Source organism: Lynx rufus, unplaced genomic scaffold (assembly GCF_022079265.1).
Source record: "Lynx rufus isolate CCGP_SWC_20201006 ecotype Redwood Valley unplaced genomic scaffold, mLynRuf1.p SCAF_3, whole genome shotgun sequence".
Lineage (NCBI taxonomy): Eukaryota > Metazoa > Chordata > Mammalia > Carnivora > Felidae > Lynx > Lynx rufus.
Genome location: NW_025814845.1, coordinates 170,561,413 through 170,582,832, shown reverse-complemented (window position 1 = coordinate 170,582,832; position 21,420 = coordinate 170,561,413). Strand labels below are relative to the sequence as shown.

The 21,420-nt window shown below is 44.7% G+C and overlaps 1 protein-coding gene across 6 annotated transcripts in view; it reads left to right on the top strand.

Annotated features, from left to right (window-relative positions):
* Positions 1–21,420, top strand: part of EBF2 (EBF transcription factor 2) — a 194,509-nt gene that overhangs the window by 131,060 nt on the left and 42,029 nt on the right. For all 6 annotated transcript variants that reach the window (XM_047091527.1, XM_047091529.1, XM_047091526.1 and 3 more), the window contains one exon: positions 5,277–5,358. In XM_047091527.1, the coding sequence (XP_046947483.1) occupies positions 5,277–5,358 (82 nt within the window). The remainder of the gene's footprint in view (positions 1–5,276; positions 5,359–21,420) is intronic.

Below are 21,420 nucleotides of genomic sequence, written 5' to 3'. Positions count from 1 at the left end.
CTTGGCTTTTGGAGAGGGTGGGGGTATTCTCATCTCTGTGGTGTGGAACATGTGATCATGGTACTGCAGAAATTATTTCCAGCATAGGCAGAATTAGATATGTTTTTTTAAGGGAAAAGGTTTCAAAGTGAAAGGTATTTTACACATTATTTTGTATAGGGTAAGGTTTTACCTGATGGTGGCTGTTACTGGTGCTAGTTCACATTCTTTTTTTTTTTTTTAATTTTTTTTTTAACATTTATTTATTTTTGAGACAGAGAGAGACAGAGCATGAACAGGGGAGGGGCAGAGAGAGAGGGAGACACAGAATCCGAAACAGGCTCCAGACTCTGAGCTGTCAGCCCAGAGCCCGACGCGGGGCTCGAACTCACGGACCGCGAGATCATGACCTGAGCCGAAGTCGGACGCCCAACCGACTGAGCCACCCAGGCGCCCCTAGTTCACATTCTTTTGATACGCATCCCTGTCTAATCTTTTCCTTGCAGACGTTCATGTCTTCCCACAGTGCTCTCCGCAACACTTTTCGTGTTGCAATTTTTTTAGAAGGCGCTAGATCTCGGATTTCAAATGGGAGGTGAATTGAATGACCTCTACCACAAATCTGGACAGAATTCTGCTGGGTTTCGTACTAGTCGGATTGTTGGTTATAATTCTGGAATCCGGAGTGAATACTGAGTAATTGCCCTTCCTTGGATTTAGAGACACGTCCTGCCCGCCCCGCTTCTCCCACCCTCCAGGCCGTCACTCCGCGCCCTATTTCTGCAACTGGTTTTAAACTCAGGTTCCTTTTGGGAAGGGCTCAGGACACTTCTAGACCCACCCTTCTAGAACTTTCATTCTATTCTTAACAGTGATGTGTGTTCCAGTATTCCAGATTGGGAGAAGAAGAGTTCTGGGGTACTAGGAGATCCCGTGAGATCGTAGACCCATGTTCAGGGGTCTCCAGACGCCTCTCACAATCTGAAGAAGTATATTTTGAAGAGGTTGATTGTGTGCTCCATGAGGGCAAAGATTCTGTCCATCTTATTTGCCATGGTGCTTGAACTTTTGTGGAATTTACTATATACTTTGCAGTCGATCAGATAGGTAAATACATGACTTTCATTAGTAGGCATTGACTTCCATGCAACTATCTTGGACCTAATGTTTCCCTCTTGCGATGCTATAGCCCTCTCACCAAGAAACCAGAATCCTTCACGTGGTTCTCTTTCTTTCCTCCCCCCTCCCCTTACCTCCCTCCGTCCCTCTCTCCCTCCCTCCTTCCCTTTTCCTTCCTTCCTCCCTCCTTCCCTCTTCCTTCCTTCCTGAGCATTTTCTGTTTTAAAACAGCTGTTTTGAGATATAACTGACACACTATAAAGTTCACCCATTTAACGTGTACAGCGCCATGCCTTCTAACCTGTTCACAGAGCTGTGCGATCATTGCCGTAATCTAATTGGTTCAGGAAACATAGAACGCCAGATGGAGCTTGCTGCGAGAAAGACCCAGGTTCAAATCCTTGTTTCTGCCACGGACAAGCTGTGTGATCTTGGGCAAGTGTCTGAGAAATCTGGTGCCTTTGTTTTTCGTGGCTGTGAGACGATTCATCAGTCATAAAGTTGTTGCAAGAAAAAAATGACGCGCTGTATATGAAGCACCTAGCTCATGATATTGCACAGAAGAGACAAACTTCCTTTCCGTCCCTTCTGTGATCCCGACACCCTTCAGCCGCTGGTCCAACCCAGAATGGTGAGCGGGGACAGAGGTGGCTTTGACCTGTGATGTTCCTGAGCCACCTTCCCCTGACTCAGAAGCATCCAGAAGGGGTCTTGAGAGAACGGACACTCAGCAGTTTGCCTGCCAAGCCCCAGGGTACCACCTGCTCTGACCAAGGCATCACCTAAGATGCCTCACTTTCCATCCATCAGCTGTCCTGCCTTATTTAGTTATTTAGTTAGTTATTTTTCCACAATCTCAGATCAGTGGGTTTGCCCTATCTCTAGAAAACCCTGCAAACATCCCACTTGGACTTTAGTAAATCGGGGTCTTTTTGTCTTCAGTGCTTTCTTCTATCAATGCAGCCATTTCTGGAGGGCTCTCGGCTCTACACACTTGACTTTGTGATCATAGAACGTTAATGTTGCCTCAGCCCTGGAGATCATCCAGTTAAACCCAGCGGAAGAAACTGAGGCCCAGGGAAGTGAGGTAACCTGGCTGCATAGCTGGTTGGTAGCAGGTCAAGACTAGAATCCTGGCAGCATTTAATATATATTTGTGGAGTGCAGGAATGCCTTTTGGTACCTTAGGTTGCCTCAGCGGACCTAGGAACCAGGTTGAAAGCTGATGGCTCGAGTTCCCATTCTGATCCCACCTCCCCGGGTCTATAAAACAAGGACAGTCCTGCAGTTGTTAGAGTTCGCTCCTCAGGGATGAGATCAGAAGCCTTGCAAAGTGTACTATATGCTGAGTGGCTATAATATTTATGGAGTCAACGCTGTTTGGAGAAAGTGGAAATAACAACATCCATCCTGATGAGAATCTGCACATTTGGTCCGAATCTTGTAATTCATTTTGGTTTCCCGTTTCTGAGTGCAGAGTGCTGACATTTTCCAGGCAGCTGTGGCTTCGGAGGGATCCAGACCCAGGGGATTTGTTCCCTGCCTGTGGCTAATGGATGGTATAGTTAGTAAAGGGTTCTCTAGCAAGCCCCTGAGCACGGTGGGTGGAGGGGGTGTGGGCGAGGGAGGTGGAAGACAGCAGGAAAAGGAAGAGAAAAAACTGGAGACATCAGTAAACCCCAGAATTCCTTTACATTAATTTTTAGGTTCACATACAAAATATCCAGGCCATAGTTTCTGGAGCTAGCCATTTAGAAGTCGCTGTGCCTTCCTTTAGAAAGTACCATACAATGTAAGAGAATTTTCTCTCTCTCCTTCCCCGCTTGACTTACCCCCGACCCCCCGCCACCACTCCCTTCTCCTTTGTGAACAGAGGGTTATATCCCTACTGTGCAGGGAGCTGTCTAGGTTACAAACTCCAATCCCAGGCCAGCAAAAGAGTCAAAACTTTCCATCCAAAGAACTCCTAATTGAAAATGAATCGAGCCTTTCGGCAGGCCCCTCGTTTCCCCCAATCAATTTGATTTCTTGTAAGCATTTATTTTTTTTGCACTTTTCCACCTACCACACCATGCGCGTAATAATGCCTTCGCGAACATTAATGTCTTCACCAGATACGTTTCAGGGAGAGGGTAGGGCAGGTAAGGGAAAGTCTAGCACACAGAGAGTGCATTATAAGGAGCTCCGCTGAAGCAAAACTTTCCAAACATCAAGGACTTGGTAAGAAAAGGCACTTGATTTGGTTTGAGGAGGGGAAAAGGTGTAAATCACCCATGGGGGGTGGGGGGGGGAGGGCTATTGTTTGCAAGGGGACTCCTGTGAGAAAAAGCAAGTTTTAAAGGATCTCCGTGAGTCCTGAGTGGCAGTAGCTGCCTCTGCGGAGAATGTACAAACGGAGCGACATTTCCCCTCACAAAAATCAAATGTTTGAATTCTGCTCGGTCTCCGAGTGCTACGGGCAGGCATTTCACTGCATTTTAGGGAGCAAAGGCAGGTGGTGAATTTGGACACTGCGTAAAGCAGTGAGGGGCAAAAGAAAAAAAAAATAAAAAAGCAGTGCGGGGCATCTTCTCTGCCCTGTCATTCCAGAGGTACCTCGGCTGCAGACCCTCGGTGGCTGCATGGCACCGGAAGTAATGCCCACCCCCGCCCCGCCCCACCCCCCACGCCCCACTCCCACCCCCGCCCCAGCAAAGATTAAAAGAGAGAAGTGAAAAGCAGATGTCGTAACAGAACGAAAAAAAATTTAGCTGTTATTTCCAAATTCACACCCCACCTTATTCATAGATAGGGGTCAGGAGCACTTGGCCAAATATTTTTAGCGAATCTGGAGTAAAAGAGACTCCAGCACAGAAAACACTGTGCAGAATACAGTTCCCACTCTCTCCTCCTTTATCGTGTACTGCTTATCTTTCCATCAGGGCTATTATTATTTTTTTTTTTCTTTAAGTGCTACATACAATTAACCGGAGCGCGCTCTAATTCTTTTGTGTGATTCTTTAAAAAAAAAAAATGAAAATAAACAGAAGGTCACCCTGAGAGCATCTCACCAGCCGTTGCTTTAAAATAGAATTTTTGGAAGCATTGTTGATTTCCACTTATTTTTGTTGGTAAATCCTGGGAAAAAAAATGTATATCTTTTCCTTTAAAGTTCTAATTCAAGGCATGGATGTGAGAGTTCTGGAGGGACTTTGGGACTGCGGTAAAATTTCGTTGTCATAGTAACAGAAAGGGAAATAGGCCTAGCTCACCTGGGACTTTAACACTGCAAAAGCTGGATTTTTTTTTTTTTTAAGGAAAAGGACTCTGCAAGTGAAATAAATGAGAAACTTATTGTGTTTTGCAACAAAATCCAAAACATGAAATAGGTAAATGGCTGAAAAGACCACCTCTGCCATTTTTTTTTTGTTGTTGTTGTTGTTCCATGTCCTTGTCTGATTAAAGGTTCCCAATTTTAAACCTGCACAAATAGTTTATTTCAGAGGCTGTGGGCTTTAAAATATGCCTTATGAATGATAACCTCAGACCATTATGCTGCGCCTTTGTATTTTTCGGGATAATCTACAGATGGTCTGAGAGGACATTCACACTTGTTATTAATCATAAAAACCCCAGTGTATTTCTGCACAGACCGATCCGCCTTTGGATGGCAACATACCGTTTTCTGATTTTTATATACATTGGTTAAAAATATCAGGGGCCCTTTTGTGGGTGAGGGGATACGTGTGAGGTGTGCGAGCGTGAAGGTGTGTGTGGCCCGCGGAAAGCCACATGCGTGAGGAACCCTAGGATTCTGGGTGAAGTCATGCCATTTTTTTTTTACCCCGGAGCAAGACATTTTTGCGAGGCAGGAGTCACTGCTGCCTTGGAAGGGCTTATTTTTGGGAGACAGAGTGCCCTTGCAACTCGGGGTGGGGGGGGGCGGGTATACAACCAGGAGCCCAGCTTGGGAGCCACCTCACAATCCTCAACGGGTGATGGAGCAGACGTGTGATTGCAAACATCCAAATTTGCAAATTGCAGTGGGTTGGGGCAGGGTGTTCCTTCCCAGGCGGCTGGCTGAAATTCCCCAGACTTTGAAACACAATCGCTTTCCAATCAAATCTAATATAATGCAGATCTATTTTCTCTTAAAAACTGTTTACTCCGGAGTGTAACACGTTGCTTTCTCTTCGCAGATTCTTTCTCAAATTTTTCCTCAAGTGCAATCAGAATTGTTTGAAAACAGCAGGAAACCCGAGGGACATGAGAAGGTTTCAGGTAAGGGGCCTGCGGTTTTTTTCCTGTTAAATAAGTCATCCTGTTTTCCCAGTCTTTAGCACTTGCTTCTTTTTTTTTTTTTTTTCTGCCTTAGAAAACATTATTCACCGATGCTGCTAACAATAAAGATAACTCTAAATGATAACCCTCATCCCGTAGCATTGAGGGTTTCTTCATTGTGTAGTGCTTAGGCCCTCGGCCTCTATTGCCAAGGCCCCAGGGGAGGGGCACCAACCCGTGCTGGAGATTTGATTTTAAGCCCTCAGGCTGCCCTTCGCACACACAGCTGCCCACAGCAGGAACCGTGTTCTTGATACTCCGCCACCTTGGGATTTTTCAAAGCGGCTTCTCTGTGCTTTCTGCAAGCAACAGCCTCTTCCTTTCCTTTCCCACCGATTAACTATTCAGTGGTCTCTCTCGGAGCCTTTGGGAAAGCAGCAGCCCAAACAGCCGTGGTCACTTTAAGATCGCAGCATGACAACAAGACCCACGGGGCAGTGACCCAGCTGCCTGGCAGTTAAATCTGCCACCGGTTTCATCACCCTTGCCACTGATGTACTGAGGACACGAGCTAATAAAAACACAGAGAGAGGCAAAGTGTGTCAGCTAGGAGATGAGAGGAAGTGCAGTCCCCCTCGGCCCCCTTCCTTAATCTTTGAAGGACCCATATTTAATCCACCAAAAGGCTTTCCTGCCATTCACACCCCGGCGAAACATACAGCGCTCTCTTCCCCGTGGAAACATTGAAAACACGTTAGACAATAGCCTTCAAGCTTGAGACTTAAAAAAAAAAAAAATCCGGCAGCAACGGAAGGGATGGGGATTATTAAACTCGTGTTTTGGGGGAGGAAAGTGAGGTTCTAGGACCTTAGTGACCTGCCTCTAATCGCAGGAAGGATGTGATGGAACCAGGAGCCAGGAGCGTCTGTCTGCTCAAACCCCTTCCACCAGACCGCGGGTTTGCACTGTGTACAACAGCTAGGTGCGCGCTTTGCTGTTGACTTTTTGAAAAACCTGGATCATTTCTGAGCAAGGGGCTGCACGTATTCGTTTTGCGCTGGACCGCACAGATAATGTCGCTGCTCCCGCCCGAGGCTCAGAGAGCTTCTCGGGTTTAGGAACAGGAACAGGGTCCTTAAAGAGTTGCCAGGGGAGGTGGGTGCACACACGGTGAGAGAACTACTTTGCAAAAAAAAAAAAAAAAAAAAAGAAAATTCTTGTCATTTTTTTTTTCCCACCATCTGATGGCTATCGAACTATCTTCCTGGCACTGGCCCACTTTTTGCGCATTATTGAACACTATTACCAGCCTCTCTTCCTCTCCATCACACAATTTCTTCCCCTTGCCGTATGCCGTGAAGACAAATGGAAATAAAGTGAGCTTTCTTGGGGACCATGCAAGGAGGATTGTGCAAGGTGGAAGTTTATGGTATTCCATGTTCCACATGCAATAGTACAGCATGTCAGTCCAAAAAAAGTGTGAGATGCAAAAGAATTCCAAAGTACCTCGATGACCAGAATGACCTTGGCTTTCACTTCCCCAAGAAACAGAGTCGGGAGGAGAGGTTGGCAGTTTGCATTCCTATCTTCCTGTTCACTACCATCACTTCCAAAGAGTTTTGCATTTGAGAATGCTCTTATAAATGTGAAGAGGCTTTTAATAGAAAGCCTTGTCATTTTATTTTTCTCAAATTTTGGAAACGTACCCACTAAGCAAACGCATGCTCATATTTCCTCTACTTCTTCGGTTATTTACTAAGTGAGGGTTTCAACGTGTCTGAGCTTTCAACAGGGTCAGAATAAATATTGCTGATCTCAGAATGATGGCGAGTTCTCATCCCATGTGAAAATATTTAACTTCTGCAAAGAACGAGAAAGACTTATTTAAGCTTGTGGATTCTGATTGTCTTATTTTGGGGGTAGAGCTAACATCAATCGGCAATTTTCTTTTGTATTTTTTATTGAGTTAAAATTCAGAGAACATATCATTGATCCTTTTTTAAAAAGTTTATTTAGGGGCGCCTGGGTGGCGCAGTCGGTTAAGCGTCCGACTTCAGCCAGGTCACGATCTCGCGGTCCCTGAGTTCGAGCCCCGCGTCAGGCTCTGAGCTGATGGCTCAGAGCCTGGAGCCTGTTTCCGATTCTGTGTCTCCCTCTCTCTCTGCCCCTCCCCCGTTCATGCTCTGTCTCTCTCTGTCCCAAAAATAAATAAAAACGTTGAAAAAAAAATAAAAAAAAAAAGTTTATTTATTTGAGAGAGAGAGAGAGAGAGAGAGAGAGAGAGAGAGAGAGAGAGAACTCCAAGCAGGCTGTGTACTCTCAGCGTGGAGCCCGATGTGGGGCTTGAACTCATGAGCTGTGAGACCAAGAGCCGGATGCTTAACCGACTGAGCCACCCAGGCACCCCAGAGAGAACATATCATTCATCATTTTAACCATTTTAAATTGTGCAATTCAGTGGCCTTTAGTATATTCACAGTGTTGTGCAATGATCACCGCTATATGCTTCCAGAACATTCATCATCCCCAAATGAAACCCCACACCTCCCAATTCTCTTTTCTCTCCACCCACTGGCAACCACAAATCCACTTGCTGTCTCTTGTGGATTTTTCTCTTGGGGAAATTTCATAGAATTGGAATCATACAATCTGTGGCCTTTTGGGTCTGGCTTCGTTTCACCTAGCATGATGTTTTCAAGGCTCATCTGTGCTGTAGCCCGTGACAGTCCTCCATTCCTTTTAGTGGCCGGATAATATTCCGTTGTAAAAATGTACCGCATTTTGTTTATCTGTGCATCCGTTGACGGACCCTTGGGTTGTTCCTACACTTAGGCTTTTATAAATAGTGCCGCTGTGAACATTTGTGTGCAAGTTTTTTCATGTGCAAACAGAACATATGTTTTCAATTCTCTTGAGTATATACCTAAGAGTAGAATTTCTGAGTCATACGTTAACTCTATCTTTAGCTTTTTGAGGAATTGCCAAACTGGTTTCCACAGTGGCTGCATCATTTCACATTCCCACCAGTAATGTTCAAAGGTTGCAATTTCCCCATCTCTTTGCCAACACTTGTTATTTTCTGGTTTTTGTTTGTCTCTTTGTTTGTTTCTTTGTTTCTTTTTTAATTCTAGCCATCCTATGAAGGTGAAGTGGTATTTTACTGTGGTTTTGATTTGTCTTTCCCTAATGGCTAATGGTGTGGAGCAGTTTTTCATGTGTGTGTTGACCATTTGTGTATCTTCTTTGGAGAAATGTCCATTCCAAATCCTTTGTCCATTTTTAATTGGGTTATTTGTCTTTTAATTGTTGAGTTCTGAGGGTATATATATATATGTATGTGTGGGATACTAGGCCCTTATCAGATAATTGATTTGCAAATATTTTTTCTCATTCCATCATTGTCTTTTCTCTTTTTGGATAGTGTTCTTTGATGCAAAGAAGAAATGATAATTTTTATACTGTGCTCAGATTCTATTAAGAGTATAGTCTTCAATGAATACTCTTTGCATAGACAAAAGCCTTGACTATGACTGTGGGCTATCAGGGTCAAGTGGGAGACTTGGGTCAAGTTCAACATATGGAACCAAACCAGAGATTGTAGGTAATCATGGTGGTGGGGCAGGGGGCAGGTTGTGATCTGAAGGAATGGTGACTTGGGAATTTCTAAAATACATATCTTACTCAGAATGACAAAGGTAACACTTTTAAACCATACAGACAATTACTTCACTTCTCTACTTTGTTAAGTGATCAATCAAACATATTTAATCTGAAGCCTTCTTTTGTGGAGATTTGATGTGAACAGAATAAAAATATGAATCTCTTCTTACCAAATCACAACGCCAATCAACCTCCCTCTCCTCTCTCACCCCTCTTCTTTCCTCTGTCTCCAAAACACTGGTGGAACCAAATTCTTTTTCCAAAAATGAGCACATGAGAACAAAACCATTATATTACATTCATTTTCTAACCTAAAACAAACCTTTCTTTAATTCAGTTCAAGTCCTAAGTATCTTGGACCTATACAAATACATATGTCTATTTATCAAAACACAATAGGTTTTAATCCTTTTTTGGCTCACAACCTATTGAGAATTTGGTAGAAGCTATAGTTTCCCCACCAAAAGCTACATTGAAACCAAGTTTTACTTAAAATATCAGGTGTGGCCAGACCTCTTGAAATGTTTCTTAGGGTTCCATGGACCCCTGATCTAAACAAATGAAATTCATCTACCAAACGGGCATCCTCCATGTAAGTTAACCCTTACAAAGAGGACCTGTTCATTTGGGAATTCCCTCATGATGTTCCCATTCTCTTATAAATGCCATCTGTTCTCGGGTGGCTCTTGGATCCCTGTCCTCAGACCTCACCCTTCTCTGGAGCTGCAGAATTACCATTCTACCTTCTTCCTGGGCATCTTCTCTTGTGTCACTAATGAGCACATGTTCACAGCAGATCTCAGTACTTCCTCTCTGGATCTGTGCCCTCCTCATTTATCGTCGAAGTATCACTTCCTCCACCCAAGTAGCGGTTAAATCTATCTCTCCTCCTGAAAACAACTGCAATAGGTCCCTGCTTCTACTCCTTCCTTGTCTAGTCCATCCCCAGCCCTACTGCCAAAGTTAACTTTGAAAACATGTCACTCCTCTGCTTAGAATATAAGTATCTAGACAGAAGTTCAGGTTTTAAAAGGCTGAATAGTTTCTTCATAGATACACCAGGCAGTGCTCCTGTCACACACATCTCCTGATGTTTCCATATACCCACCACTCACTAGGCACCTCTCGCTGATTTCTCTGACATGGAATATTACTTGGAACCTTTCCACACAGTCACCCCTCTGCCTGAGAACCCTTCACCTCTCTCTGATTTGTGACTTCTACTCATGCTTCAAGATCATACCTGGGGCGCCTGGGTGGCTCAGTCGGTTAAGCTTCTGACTTTGGCTCAGGTCACGATCTCGCAGTTCATGGGTTCAAGCCCCGCGTCGGGCTCTGTGCTGACAGCTCGGAGCCCAGAACTCGCTTCGGATTCTGTGTCTCCCTCTCTCTCTGCCCCTCCTCTGCTCACGCTTTGTCTCTCTCAAAAATAAACATTAAAACATTTTTCAAAAAATTAAAAAAAAAAAAGAGACTACACCTGAGTGTCACCTCCTTTGTGAGGCATTTTTCTCACTCTTCCTGACCGGACAGAGTGGTTGCCTCCTTCTTCTGTACATCATACCATTCTCTCCACGCTTCTTCTATACCATCGATCACATTGTCTTGTCATTATTGTTTGTCTGGGACTGTGCTGCTTGAGGGTAACTGCTATGTTTTCTTAATTTTTGTATTTCTCCCCAATGCCTAGCACAATGCCAGCCACTCTGCAGAGCTCAATAAATTGTTATCAGATACATTTTTAAGAGGGAGAAGAAAAAAAGGGAAGGAAGAAAGGGAAAGTAAAAATATCTGTGGTCCCCAACGTATCTAAATTCATGGACCATACATGCAGAAAATCACTTCTGCCCTTCTTGAAATCGAACAGTTAGGTGAAACACCCAGATTAACAGCTCAGTGAAGAAAAGGAAAAGAAATTTGTGCCTAGTTTAAGCTGACAGGCCTGTTAGACGTGATGAACCCCATTCTTTATTTTGCTGCATTGTGGGTGGAGAGCAGGCAGTTGGAAAATCCAGAAGAAAATCAAGCCAAGACAAGGAGAAGTGAAATATGTTGCCATTTCCCCCATTCAGATTTGAAAGCACGGAAGTTGATAACAATCAGGGCAATTGTTGCCAGCTCATTCTCATAGACAGGCGGACTGCTTCGGCTCCAAGTCAATGAAAACATAGATGCCCTCCTTCATTCACTCACCCAACCAGTATTGTTGAGGAAATTCTCTTTGCCAGGAACTATCCTAGGTGCTAGAGATACGTCAACAAGCAAAACAGATACAATTCCCTGCCCTTTAGAGACTTATCTCCCGGGGCGGGAGGGGGAGACACAGGGAAAATATGATAAATGAGTGATTTACATGGCTTAGCTCTGCTTCCCCGTGGTCTTCAAGTGACCTGCCTGAAAGCACAGGGCCCAGCATGAGGCCAGTTGTCTTCGCCCTGACTGTCAGAACCCAGTGGTGTGGTCAAGGCCAGCTGAGGTAGAACTAAGCGATACCCGCCGTTATGATAGCAGTCAGTGGGGATACTCTTCCATGTAGTTTTCAAAGTTTTTTAGAGCATCAGCTGTAAGAGGACACTAACATCAGCAGATCACTTACTTATTTGATATTGGGAAGCTTAAAGGCCTGGGTGTCCATGATTTCCCCTTGCCTCACGAGGACTCTGTTTTGGGGCGTCTGGCTCAGTCAGTTAAGTGTCTGACTCTGGATTTCTGCTTGGGTCATGAATCTCAGTTTGTGATATTGAGTCCCGTGTCAGGCTCTGCACTGACAGCACGGAGCCTGCTTGGGATTCTCTCTCTCTCTGCCCCTCGCCTGCTCGTGTTCTCTCTCTCTCTCTCTCTCTCTCTCTCTCAATAGATAAATTAAAAAAAAAAAAACACACACACACATTTTTTAAAAAAAGGAGTCTGTTTTAAACAGGCCTGATCAGGGGCGCCTGGGTGGCTCAGTCGGTTAAGCGTCCGACTTCGGCTCAGGTCACGATCTCGCGGTCCGTGAGTTCGAGCCCCGCGTCGGGCTCTGTGCTGACAGCTCGGAGTCTGGAGCCTGTTTCCGATTCTGTGTCTCCCTCTCTCTCTGCCCCTCCCCTGTTCATGCTCTTTCTCTATCTCAAAAATAAATTTAAAAAATTAAAAAAAAACTAAACAGGCCTGATCACTGTAGAGGGCTGCAGTATTTTCCATCATATAGATAGCACCGACTTGTGCATTAGTCATTCTGAAGTTAGTAGCATGTGCCTTGAGATATCTCTCACCCGAGCATAATATGAAATGAACGCCTTCGTTTAAACCTAAAGCTTTCGTGTAGTTAGGATAAAGACCCTTACTGTCATTTGCTGAACTTTTCTGAGTGACTCTCGTATGCCTCAGGTTCACCCCTAAATGATTCCGTTTTTGGATTAGGTCCACCAAAATCATAACTTTTGTTTATACGCTGATTCTAGGGGGAGGACTGAGAAATATATACAGACAGGTCTCACCACCTGTGGCCTCAAGAGACAATCGGGCAAGATATATGGAGGGGCACGGGCATCCATTTCTTTTTTTTTTTTTTTTTTTTTTTTAAATTTTTTTTTCAACGTTTATTCATTTTTGGGACAGAGAGAGACAGAGCATGAACGGGGGAGGGGCAGAGAGAGAGGGAGACACAGCATCGGAAACAGGCTCCAGGCTCCGAGCCATCAGCCCAGAGCCCGACGCGGGGCTCGAACTCACGGACCGCGAGATCGTGACCTGGCTGAAGTCGGACGCTTAACCGACTGCGCCACCCAGGCGCCCCACCATTTCTAACGAAAGGAAAGTCATCGTGGAGCCAGATTGGGAAGGACATCAGTGCTAAGTCGATTCCTGCTTGTTTATAGGGATCTTCACAGAATCCCGGGATGGGCCTGCCAGAAGGGGGTTTTGAGGGGTTCTTGGAGGGGGTGAGAGAAAGGGTTGTGCCTTTTGAGGATACATCTAGGTCTGCCAGACCTGGGAGGAAGAGATGTGGAGAGAAGGGAACGGAAGGCGGAAAGATCTCCTCCATCAGAATGAAGAAAGGAAGTGAGGCCGCGTAAGCCCTGACTGGCATCGCTGTGGTAGCTGGATAATGTGAGAGGCCTGGGGCCCGGATACAGTCGTTACTGCCCAGGAACAACCGGGAAATTAATGTGGATGACAGAGACACCCAGTCCCCACAGCTGGGCGTCAGCCCTTAGTCTGTGTGACTAAACAACGCATGAGCGAAGGGCAGGGCTGCTCATGTCTTGGAACAGGGCCAGGATCCATCCAACAAACCCTTACGATTTCTTAACCCCCCAGTTCTTATATAAAACGTTTTAATGGCACCACCATCTATTTTCCTTAAATAAAAAATGTTGAATGTTTCTCTCACACCCATTGAAGAGGGAAACGAGAGTTTAAATGAACTCCAAATGGTAAAAATTTAATACAGCTCCAGCTGCCTGCAGGTTTCTTCAGTTCAAATCTTTCAAATCGAGAGCTCCCCCAGCTGCTCTGTGATCTCATGCACCCTTGGAAGGTTGCTGGGCTACTGAGTAGCAGGTTTAAAGCTCATAATGAAAATCACTTGACTTATGGCCTCTCTAATCAACAGGTGAGTCCATGATCTGGTGGTAAAATAAACCAGAGAGTCCAGGAAAGAATAATTATCTATCTGGAGTCAGAAAAAAAAAAAAAAAAAACCCTCCGAGGGGCTGAGGATATTTCCCTCAGTCTAGTGCTTTAAGCTCAGGGAAGGCTTTCTGTGGGTCACTTCAAGCTTTTCTCTGCTTGGCAGGATACCCTGCTGCCCCCCCCACCCCCACCCAACGCGTGACCTTTGGCATCTCAAATGGGGACAAGAATCAGGTGGATAAAAGGTTTGACTCACCCCCATAGGGAATGTGTTTTGACTTCTTTGGGGGAGAAAAGGGAGAGTGGTAGCAAGTAGCTCTCTGGATAACTTTTGGGAAAAGGACACGTCAGATTTCAGGTAAGTGGAAACAAAGCTTAAATGCTCCAGCATTTTAGGAGACTCAAGCTTGGGCCCTAAACCCTACCTCTGAACGCATTCCAGAACAATCAGATGCAGAACTTCCTGGAAAAGCAAAGCTTTTTTAGTTTTGCAATAAGAGTGCGTAGATTTTTAGCTGCTTATGGGGACTGCATGCTCCTGGTTTTTGATGAGCGACAGGTGATTCATGAGGTCCCCGGTGGGCAGAGTTTGGTGGAAGAAAATGGCCCAACTGAATCGAGAACTGCATCAAATATGTTAAGGCTCCCTTGTGGCTCTCCAAATGTTTGCTAGTAAAATACAGCCCTTGACCAGAACCATCCCGCTCGGAGTACGTTTTGGACGGGGAAAGCAATGGGTTCGATGGAATAAAATGAGGTAGGGTGGATGCAGCAAGTGTCTTTGACCTTTGAGATGGGACAAATGTAGTTGTAAAGCAGGCTCCCCAATGACACGAAAGGTGGGTTGGAAAAAAAATTGCCACTTGATTTTTGTACATATTTAATTCTTAAAAAAAAAAAAAAAACAACCCAAAAAACAGGCTCTAAAAGACAGCCATCCTAAGCCAAATTTGCAAAATATGCCAGCAGAAACTGTCTTTGGCATACTACTGCACTTATGCCCATTAGATTTTTGTTTTGTTTTGTTTTAAGTTCCAGAATGATGATTTCAGTAACCTCAAGTCACGTAACCAAACTTTTTCAGCTCTTCAAGGCCTATCTCAAGTTTCACGTCCTTGATGAAAATGGTGGTTACTGCCTTCGGGTTAACTTTTCTCACCTTTGGACTCCTAGGGTATCCAACGGCCACCCAATTTGGTCTTCAATTATGCATTACTATATAGTCATCTTTTCTGATTATGTGTAGTGTTTGTTATGCTTCATCAACTACCTGGTAAGCTTCTTGGAGCCGTGACAATGTTTTCTGTAAGTCTCCATTGCGTGTAGCCGTGGAGTGTCACTGGGAATGTCACTGGGAGTGTCAAAAAATACCATTGACTGCTTGAAACATAGGGCTGTCTTCTTACTTCAGCAAGTGTCTTCTCAGGAGTTATGTCATTAATGCCATGGTCCCCCCTCCTTTCATGCAAGCAGTCCCACAATGCCCCACATCTGTCTCAACAGCACTCAACTTTGTGTTCTCTCCTTCGGCACTTGATCCTTAACTGAACAGAAAATTTAGCCTTAGGGAATACAAAACAGCAGCGATTGCTAAGAATTCTGGGAATTCCTTTAAAAAAAAAAAAAAGATGACAAAATCCATACTTGTGGGGTAGGTGTTTAAAGGTAATTTTGGAGACCCTGGAGTCCAGTAACAAAGAAGAATCTGGTCTTTAAATCTGGTTTGAAAATACGACGTGTGCCAAGAGTAAAGTGGTGGGGAGAAACAATTTTCAGTAGCCAATTGTTTGTTGTCAGCCTGGGTTGAATTAACGGAGGCTTAGACAAAACTGTTTCATCAGAGTCCCCTTGTCGAATGCGAGAATTAGCCAGGGTATAAAAACACCAGTGGAGTATTTTTTTTCTCGTGCTGTGGACTCCAGACTTGGTTGCCTACCACAACCAGAAGTCTGTCTTGATTTTCTCTGTCCCTTTAATGGTCTCTATGTCTCTTTCCTCCTACCACAGGTGGAAAATAAAATCCCACATAATAGTTACGCTTTGGGAAAGCTGAAATAACATATATAGCAACTGAACAGTTATAAGGGAAAAGCACATCATGAATTTAATTCCATTTCCAGATGTAAAATGTCATAAAGAATTTTTTTCCATACTTGGCAAAATAACAGGAATTTTCGAGGCCATTTTATGTAGCTTGGTGGACGCGTGTTTGTGAGTAGGTATACGAGAGCCTTCCACCTTGAGTGTGCTATAAATGCTACGTAGTGTAGCTTTACTGAGATTAAACTACGAAAGGCCCCACGTTCAGCTAGAAGGTGCATGACCCTCACTGAAATGGAGGGGAAACGTGTCTGACTGATGGTGGAATCTGGTGTGTTTTCAAAGCAGGAGCTCTGATCCATATGGGGAGGTTTCTAACCAGTGTAATTATTCTCTCATGACGACAGACACTAGGATTCTCGTCTGTTTCAAAAAGCAGATCGTGTAGTCATTCCACCCATTTTTCATTTTGACTTCTCTTTTTCCTTCACCCTCCTGTGTGAGGCTTAGGGCCTTTGTAGGAACACCTGGGTGGGAGCTGAGAAAGGCTGGCTGGGGGTAGACTCCAAGCTGGTCGTTCCTCTGACTTAAGCAATTCAACGAAGCCATACAGTTAGAGCTTTGAGAAGGAGAGATGTTAAAAAGAAAACCAAAAGCGTGATGTTCCAAAAAGCCAAAGACGTCTCAGAGTGAGACATAAAAAATACCTGAAGGGTGGGGATAAGTCAGGTTGGTAAAGGTTCCCAGGCTGCATGCTATCATTCTGATACCAAAGGGACAGTTCCTTTCGTGGCAAATTGGTTGTACGGGTGAATGGATGTGCCCACCTAAAGGGTAACTCCCGCCGTGGCCTTGTATAGGCAGGAGAGACCTCTTTACGGCTCAGCTCCTGCTTTGTATAAATTATTAGAACGAGGGACATGGGAGTACTTTTAGATAATGAGAAGAAAAATATAATTTGAGGAAGCCAATCAGTTTTCTTGGGTACTTTTAGCAGATTGCTAACACAGTTGTAAATTTTGTTCTTACAACTTTCTCGTACTTTTCAAGGGGAGATACAGACTTTTTATTCATGTAGCGAAAACTGCCATTGAATTGGCTGATTCTGAACGGAACGCACACGGCCACTCTCCAGTTGGTCTGTGCATATTGATTTGGCTTCACCAAAACTTAGAGATCACGCAGCGCAAAATAGGGAGTTGCGAGAAGTGCAAAGCTACTGTCACTTAAAAAATGCAAGCAATTTTGGGGTGCCTGGGTGCTCAGTCAGTTTAGCGTCCGACTTTGGCTCAGGTCATGATCTTGCGGTCCGTGGGTTTGAGCCCGCATTGGGCTCTGTGCTGACAGCTCAGAGCCTGGAGCCTGCTTCGGATTCTGTGTCTCCTTCTCTCTCTGCCCCTCCCCTGCTTGCGTTCTCTCTCTCTCTCTCTCTCCCTCAAAAATAAACATTAAAAAAATTTTTTTTTAAATGCAAACAGTTTCAACGGATCCCTACTTCTCTTTCTTGGAAACTTGTCTTACAAGTGCCATGTCATAAATAATATTTGCATGAATATGATCGTTTTTGCTTTTGGGTTGAACTGAAATGTTTCAGTTGGGGAGAGCTATAATTTACAGTAGCGTGGGTTTCAGATCTGCAGGCTTTCCTTTGAGAGCTTTGAGCTAAAATACAGATACACCAGATATGAGAAACAAATGAAAGCTGTCACGGTGTCAGCAGCTAAGACCGGGGGTCCATCCCACACAAATTATGGACATCTGTATTCCTAATTGGCATTCTTTCGGGCTGTGCCAGCAGAACGGGAGTTCCAAGAGAGCCTGACAGCTTCAGAAAAGACAAGGTATCAGGTTTAGGTGGTCGGAGGCACTGATGAGACATCGAAGCTCTTTTGTAGGCCGTATTCTCCATAGGTTTGCCATAATACTCGTGGTTTTCAGTTTCGGCAACCTCCGAATGGTATTCCTTTGTCAATCCGAAGTTTGCTACTTCTAAAACAGATCAGCTTATGAGCCTGAGATAGCAAGTAGTGTTGATGGTTATATGATCAGAAGATCGTTGGCAGAGATGCATACAAATAGTTAACAAGGTAATGGTAAGAAATGTTGACCTTGATTTGTTTAGCTAAGATGTAAAGATTTTTGAAGGTCAAAGGTGTCCTTGTGTAGTGTTTTGGAGTCTAACTGTGTCTGACCCTCTAACATTAAGCTGCTGTGGCCTGCAGTTTTGAAGAGTGAAGCTAACCAGGGGAAAAGAGAGAAGGGGGAGAGAACAGGAAATGGAGTGAGGTGTTTCAGGAAGTTGTCAGGGGTTGACTGATTGATTCCAGATGGAAAAGGTCAGCCTTCGTGACCCAGGAAATACTCACTAGGGGAAAGAAGTTGGCTTGTGGAAGGGGAAGGCCTGGGAGTGGGGCGATGCTGGAATGCACATTCTACTTCCTTTAGTCCCCGAACATTCAGAAACTTTAACTTGTCTGAATAGAATAATATCGGTGTTGTCATCGTTCACCAGAAAACAGGGAAGGAAGTTAAATTCGAAGCTTTCAGTGTACCAAGTGCGTCTTCGCCTCCACGATGCGGTTCGTTTGCTTCCAGGAGTAGAGGGAATGCGCGTAAAAGTCAATATCGGCGTGTGCCTCCATGTACGAGAGCAACAAACAAACATGTCTGGTTTCACGCGGTGGAGTTTGAACATTAAGTCCTCGACATTTTGCCAAGTCCGTTTCACTGACAGGCTCTCCTAGATACCTCACAGTCTAAGATAGGTTGGAGTATTAAAAATGGGAACTTGCCTCGTATCTATATATATACACACCCACACGCACATACATTTGGACGTAATTTAAAATCTTGTAATAAATTTTGCAGACACTGAAATAATTCAGGTTAATTCCCTTGCTGTCACGAGAGGCCAGCGCTAGCCAGCAAGAGATTAAAATTTATTTCCATTGTTAATAGAAAATAATGAAGTGCATCTGAACCATCAGGGTATGTCATTCGGGAAATGTTCACTTTGGAACTGAATCTCACTCCACCCAAATGCACAATGATGAAATCAGCTGGCTCGAGAAAGCCCCACATTTTGTGGCAGGGATGCACGAGGAGCGTTACAGTACAGTATGACAAGGAGCTTGTGGAATGAATGAACGTGGTCTCAGAGAGAATGCTCTTTCTGGCCACATAATCCTCAGACAGGCTAGGGTTCCCCTCACTGTGCCTAGGACGGCTCATTGGCAATTAAAGCCAGAAGCACCCTTGCGTTTTCAGGTTTTCCCACAGGTGGCAGGCATGTCCTTGAAAATCCATTCGCACACACAAGTTACAAGGGTGGTCCGCTTCCTCTTTTTTTCCTCTGCCTTCTCCTATTGTTTTCAGAGGGCGAGCGTATACAGAGGTGAGTGCTTTCAACCTTCGTGTTCATCCTAACCCCGCGCTAGGAGACTTAGTTTCTCTCTTCCTTTGACTATGATGCCATCTGATGCTTGTCCGGATAAGAACTTGTGCCTCTGCGCATGTGTGAGAGAGTGATGGATGTCTACATCTTACAGTGGCCACCGTACGATAGGAACTTTCGGGAAGGACTTTCCCCAGACACCTAACGTGTTAACTTGGGCACAGTTAAAAACAGACCCGGAGCTAGACAAGGCTGCATCCCTGAATTGTGAGCTAATAGACAATAATTTTCTGAGTGACAACTAAGGTTCCTTTAAGTTCATTTTGATGTCACAGAGAGGCAGGGACACCGTACCTGTGGTGCACTCCCAAGTCAGGAGCTAAAGTGTGGGAAGGACACGTAGCTGACTAGGAAGACGTTCTGTTGTCTTTCAATCTCCAGGACCTGGCGTAATACCCAACACGTAGCAGGAGCTCATTGTAAGCTTTTGGGATGAATGACTGAAGCCCACTTATGTCCCTGGAAAATTCCTATATGCCACTGTCATGCCCACAGCACCAGGTGAAATATTTTGTGGACTTCTGTTTATGGGGGTTTTCTTGAACCCTATTACATTAAAATATATATTAAAAATTTTTAAAGATACCATCTAAAACTCCATTTAAGGTAAAAAAAAAATTCAGAAGGGTTTTCTTGGGTGGGGGTTAGGCAGTGGATAGGACTGACTGAGAAGGAACACAAGATAGCTTTCTGGGGAGATGGAAATGTTCACTGTCCTGATATGGTGTGAATTACCTGAATGTATCTCTTTGTCAAAGCTGTGCAGCAAAGATTTGTACATTTCAATGTATGTAAACTTCAACTTAGAGAAAGGATTTATTACACTATTCTGTTTATTTTGTTTGCTGGAAAGTATTCGTAGTGGAAAATTTTAAGTGCCGTCTAATGAATCTTATTTCATATTAGAGATAAGGCAGGGTCAAGGTTTCCTCCCGCCCTTCATTTAATAAGGAAGGAAGGGGTGTGCAGAAAAATTACCAGTAGAATATCAGCAAATTTAATTTGGGAGTAGACAGAAGAGTCATTTTTAAATACGGCTCCTCATTATGTACCTATTCAATGTCTTTCCTCCAGAGGTCTATACATATGCATGAATATGTATGTAACACGTTACTTTCTCAAAAAAATTGCATGCATAACTGATAAAAAGATTCATGTCTAGCATGGCCCGTCTTCCTGGGTCAAGTAGGTGGTGGGTGCACTCAAATCCACCCACCTCTGCTATGCTTTCCCAACTGCTCTGGCCTTGACTGATCTCTGTCTTGAATGTCCCCTGCACCCCTGATCTAAGGCACACACATAGAACTCAATTGGATTTCATTTTGCATGCTGTTGGTTTGATGTGTTAGCCATATCTCTCTAGCCTGAGAGTGAGCTTTTTAAGGGTAGGGACCCTGCCTCGTAAATTTGGTACCCAGCCTGTGTGCCTGCCTTTCCAGAGGCTCCCCGGAGCTTACGCTATGGGAGGGGCTCACTGAGTAATGTCACCTGTCCTACTGACAGGTCAAACAAGGCAGAGGTGAGGCAATTAGGGTCGGACGTCATCCCGATTTGGCATGTGCCAGGCCCTGCCCCAAACGCTTTACGTGAAATATCTCACCTTATCCTTCCTCTGTTTATTCAGCCCTCGAGACAGGCATTATTGTGTATGTTCTACAGATGAGGAAAAAAAGAGATTAGACAAGGTGAAGTAATTCGTCCCAGGTTACAAGGTTGGGGAAGAGCAGGTGTGGCGTTTCAGTTCTGTCTCATTCCCAGTCCATGCCCTTCCACTACTCCACACCCATCCCTTCCCTTTCCTCTGCTTAGATTTACCGACTGTCCTACATTTTCAACACTGACTTCCAGCTTCTTCATCCACTCACCAAAAGATCAGAGCATCTCTGCCGCAGCTCTCGAGTGGGCGGGGCCACCGCAGACCACTCCCCGGGCAGCGTCCTGGTGCCCAGCATTGCTTTAGCACACGCTAGAAGTGGGAGAACCCATTTCCAAGCTGGGAGAAATGACCTCCCCACTGGTGTCGAGATCTTCACTTCCTGAGCACACACAGTCGGCTCCTTGGTGTGACTACAGATGTAGGGTCAGCTGGGAACGATTGTCCAAGTCCTGTGGTAGAGGACAAGGTTCTTATTTATCTTTTCGAAAAAAGTTTATTATTTACTTTGAGAGAGAGAGAGAGAGAGTGAGAGCAGGGGAGGGACAGAGTGAGAGAGAGAGAGATCGAGAGACCGAGAGTCTCAAGTAGCCTCCACGCTGGCAGTCCATGCCTTAAGGGGGGTTCGAACCCATGA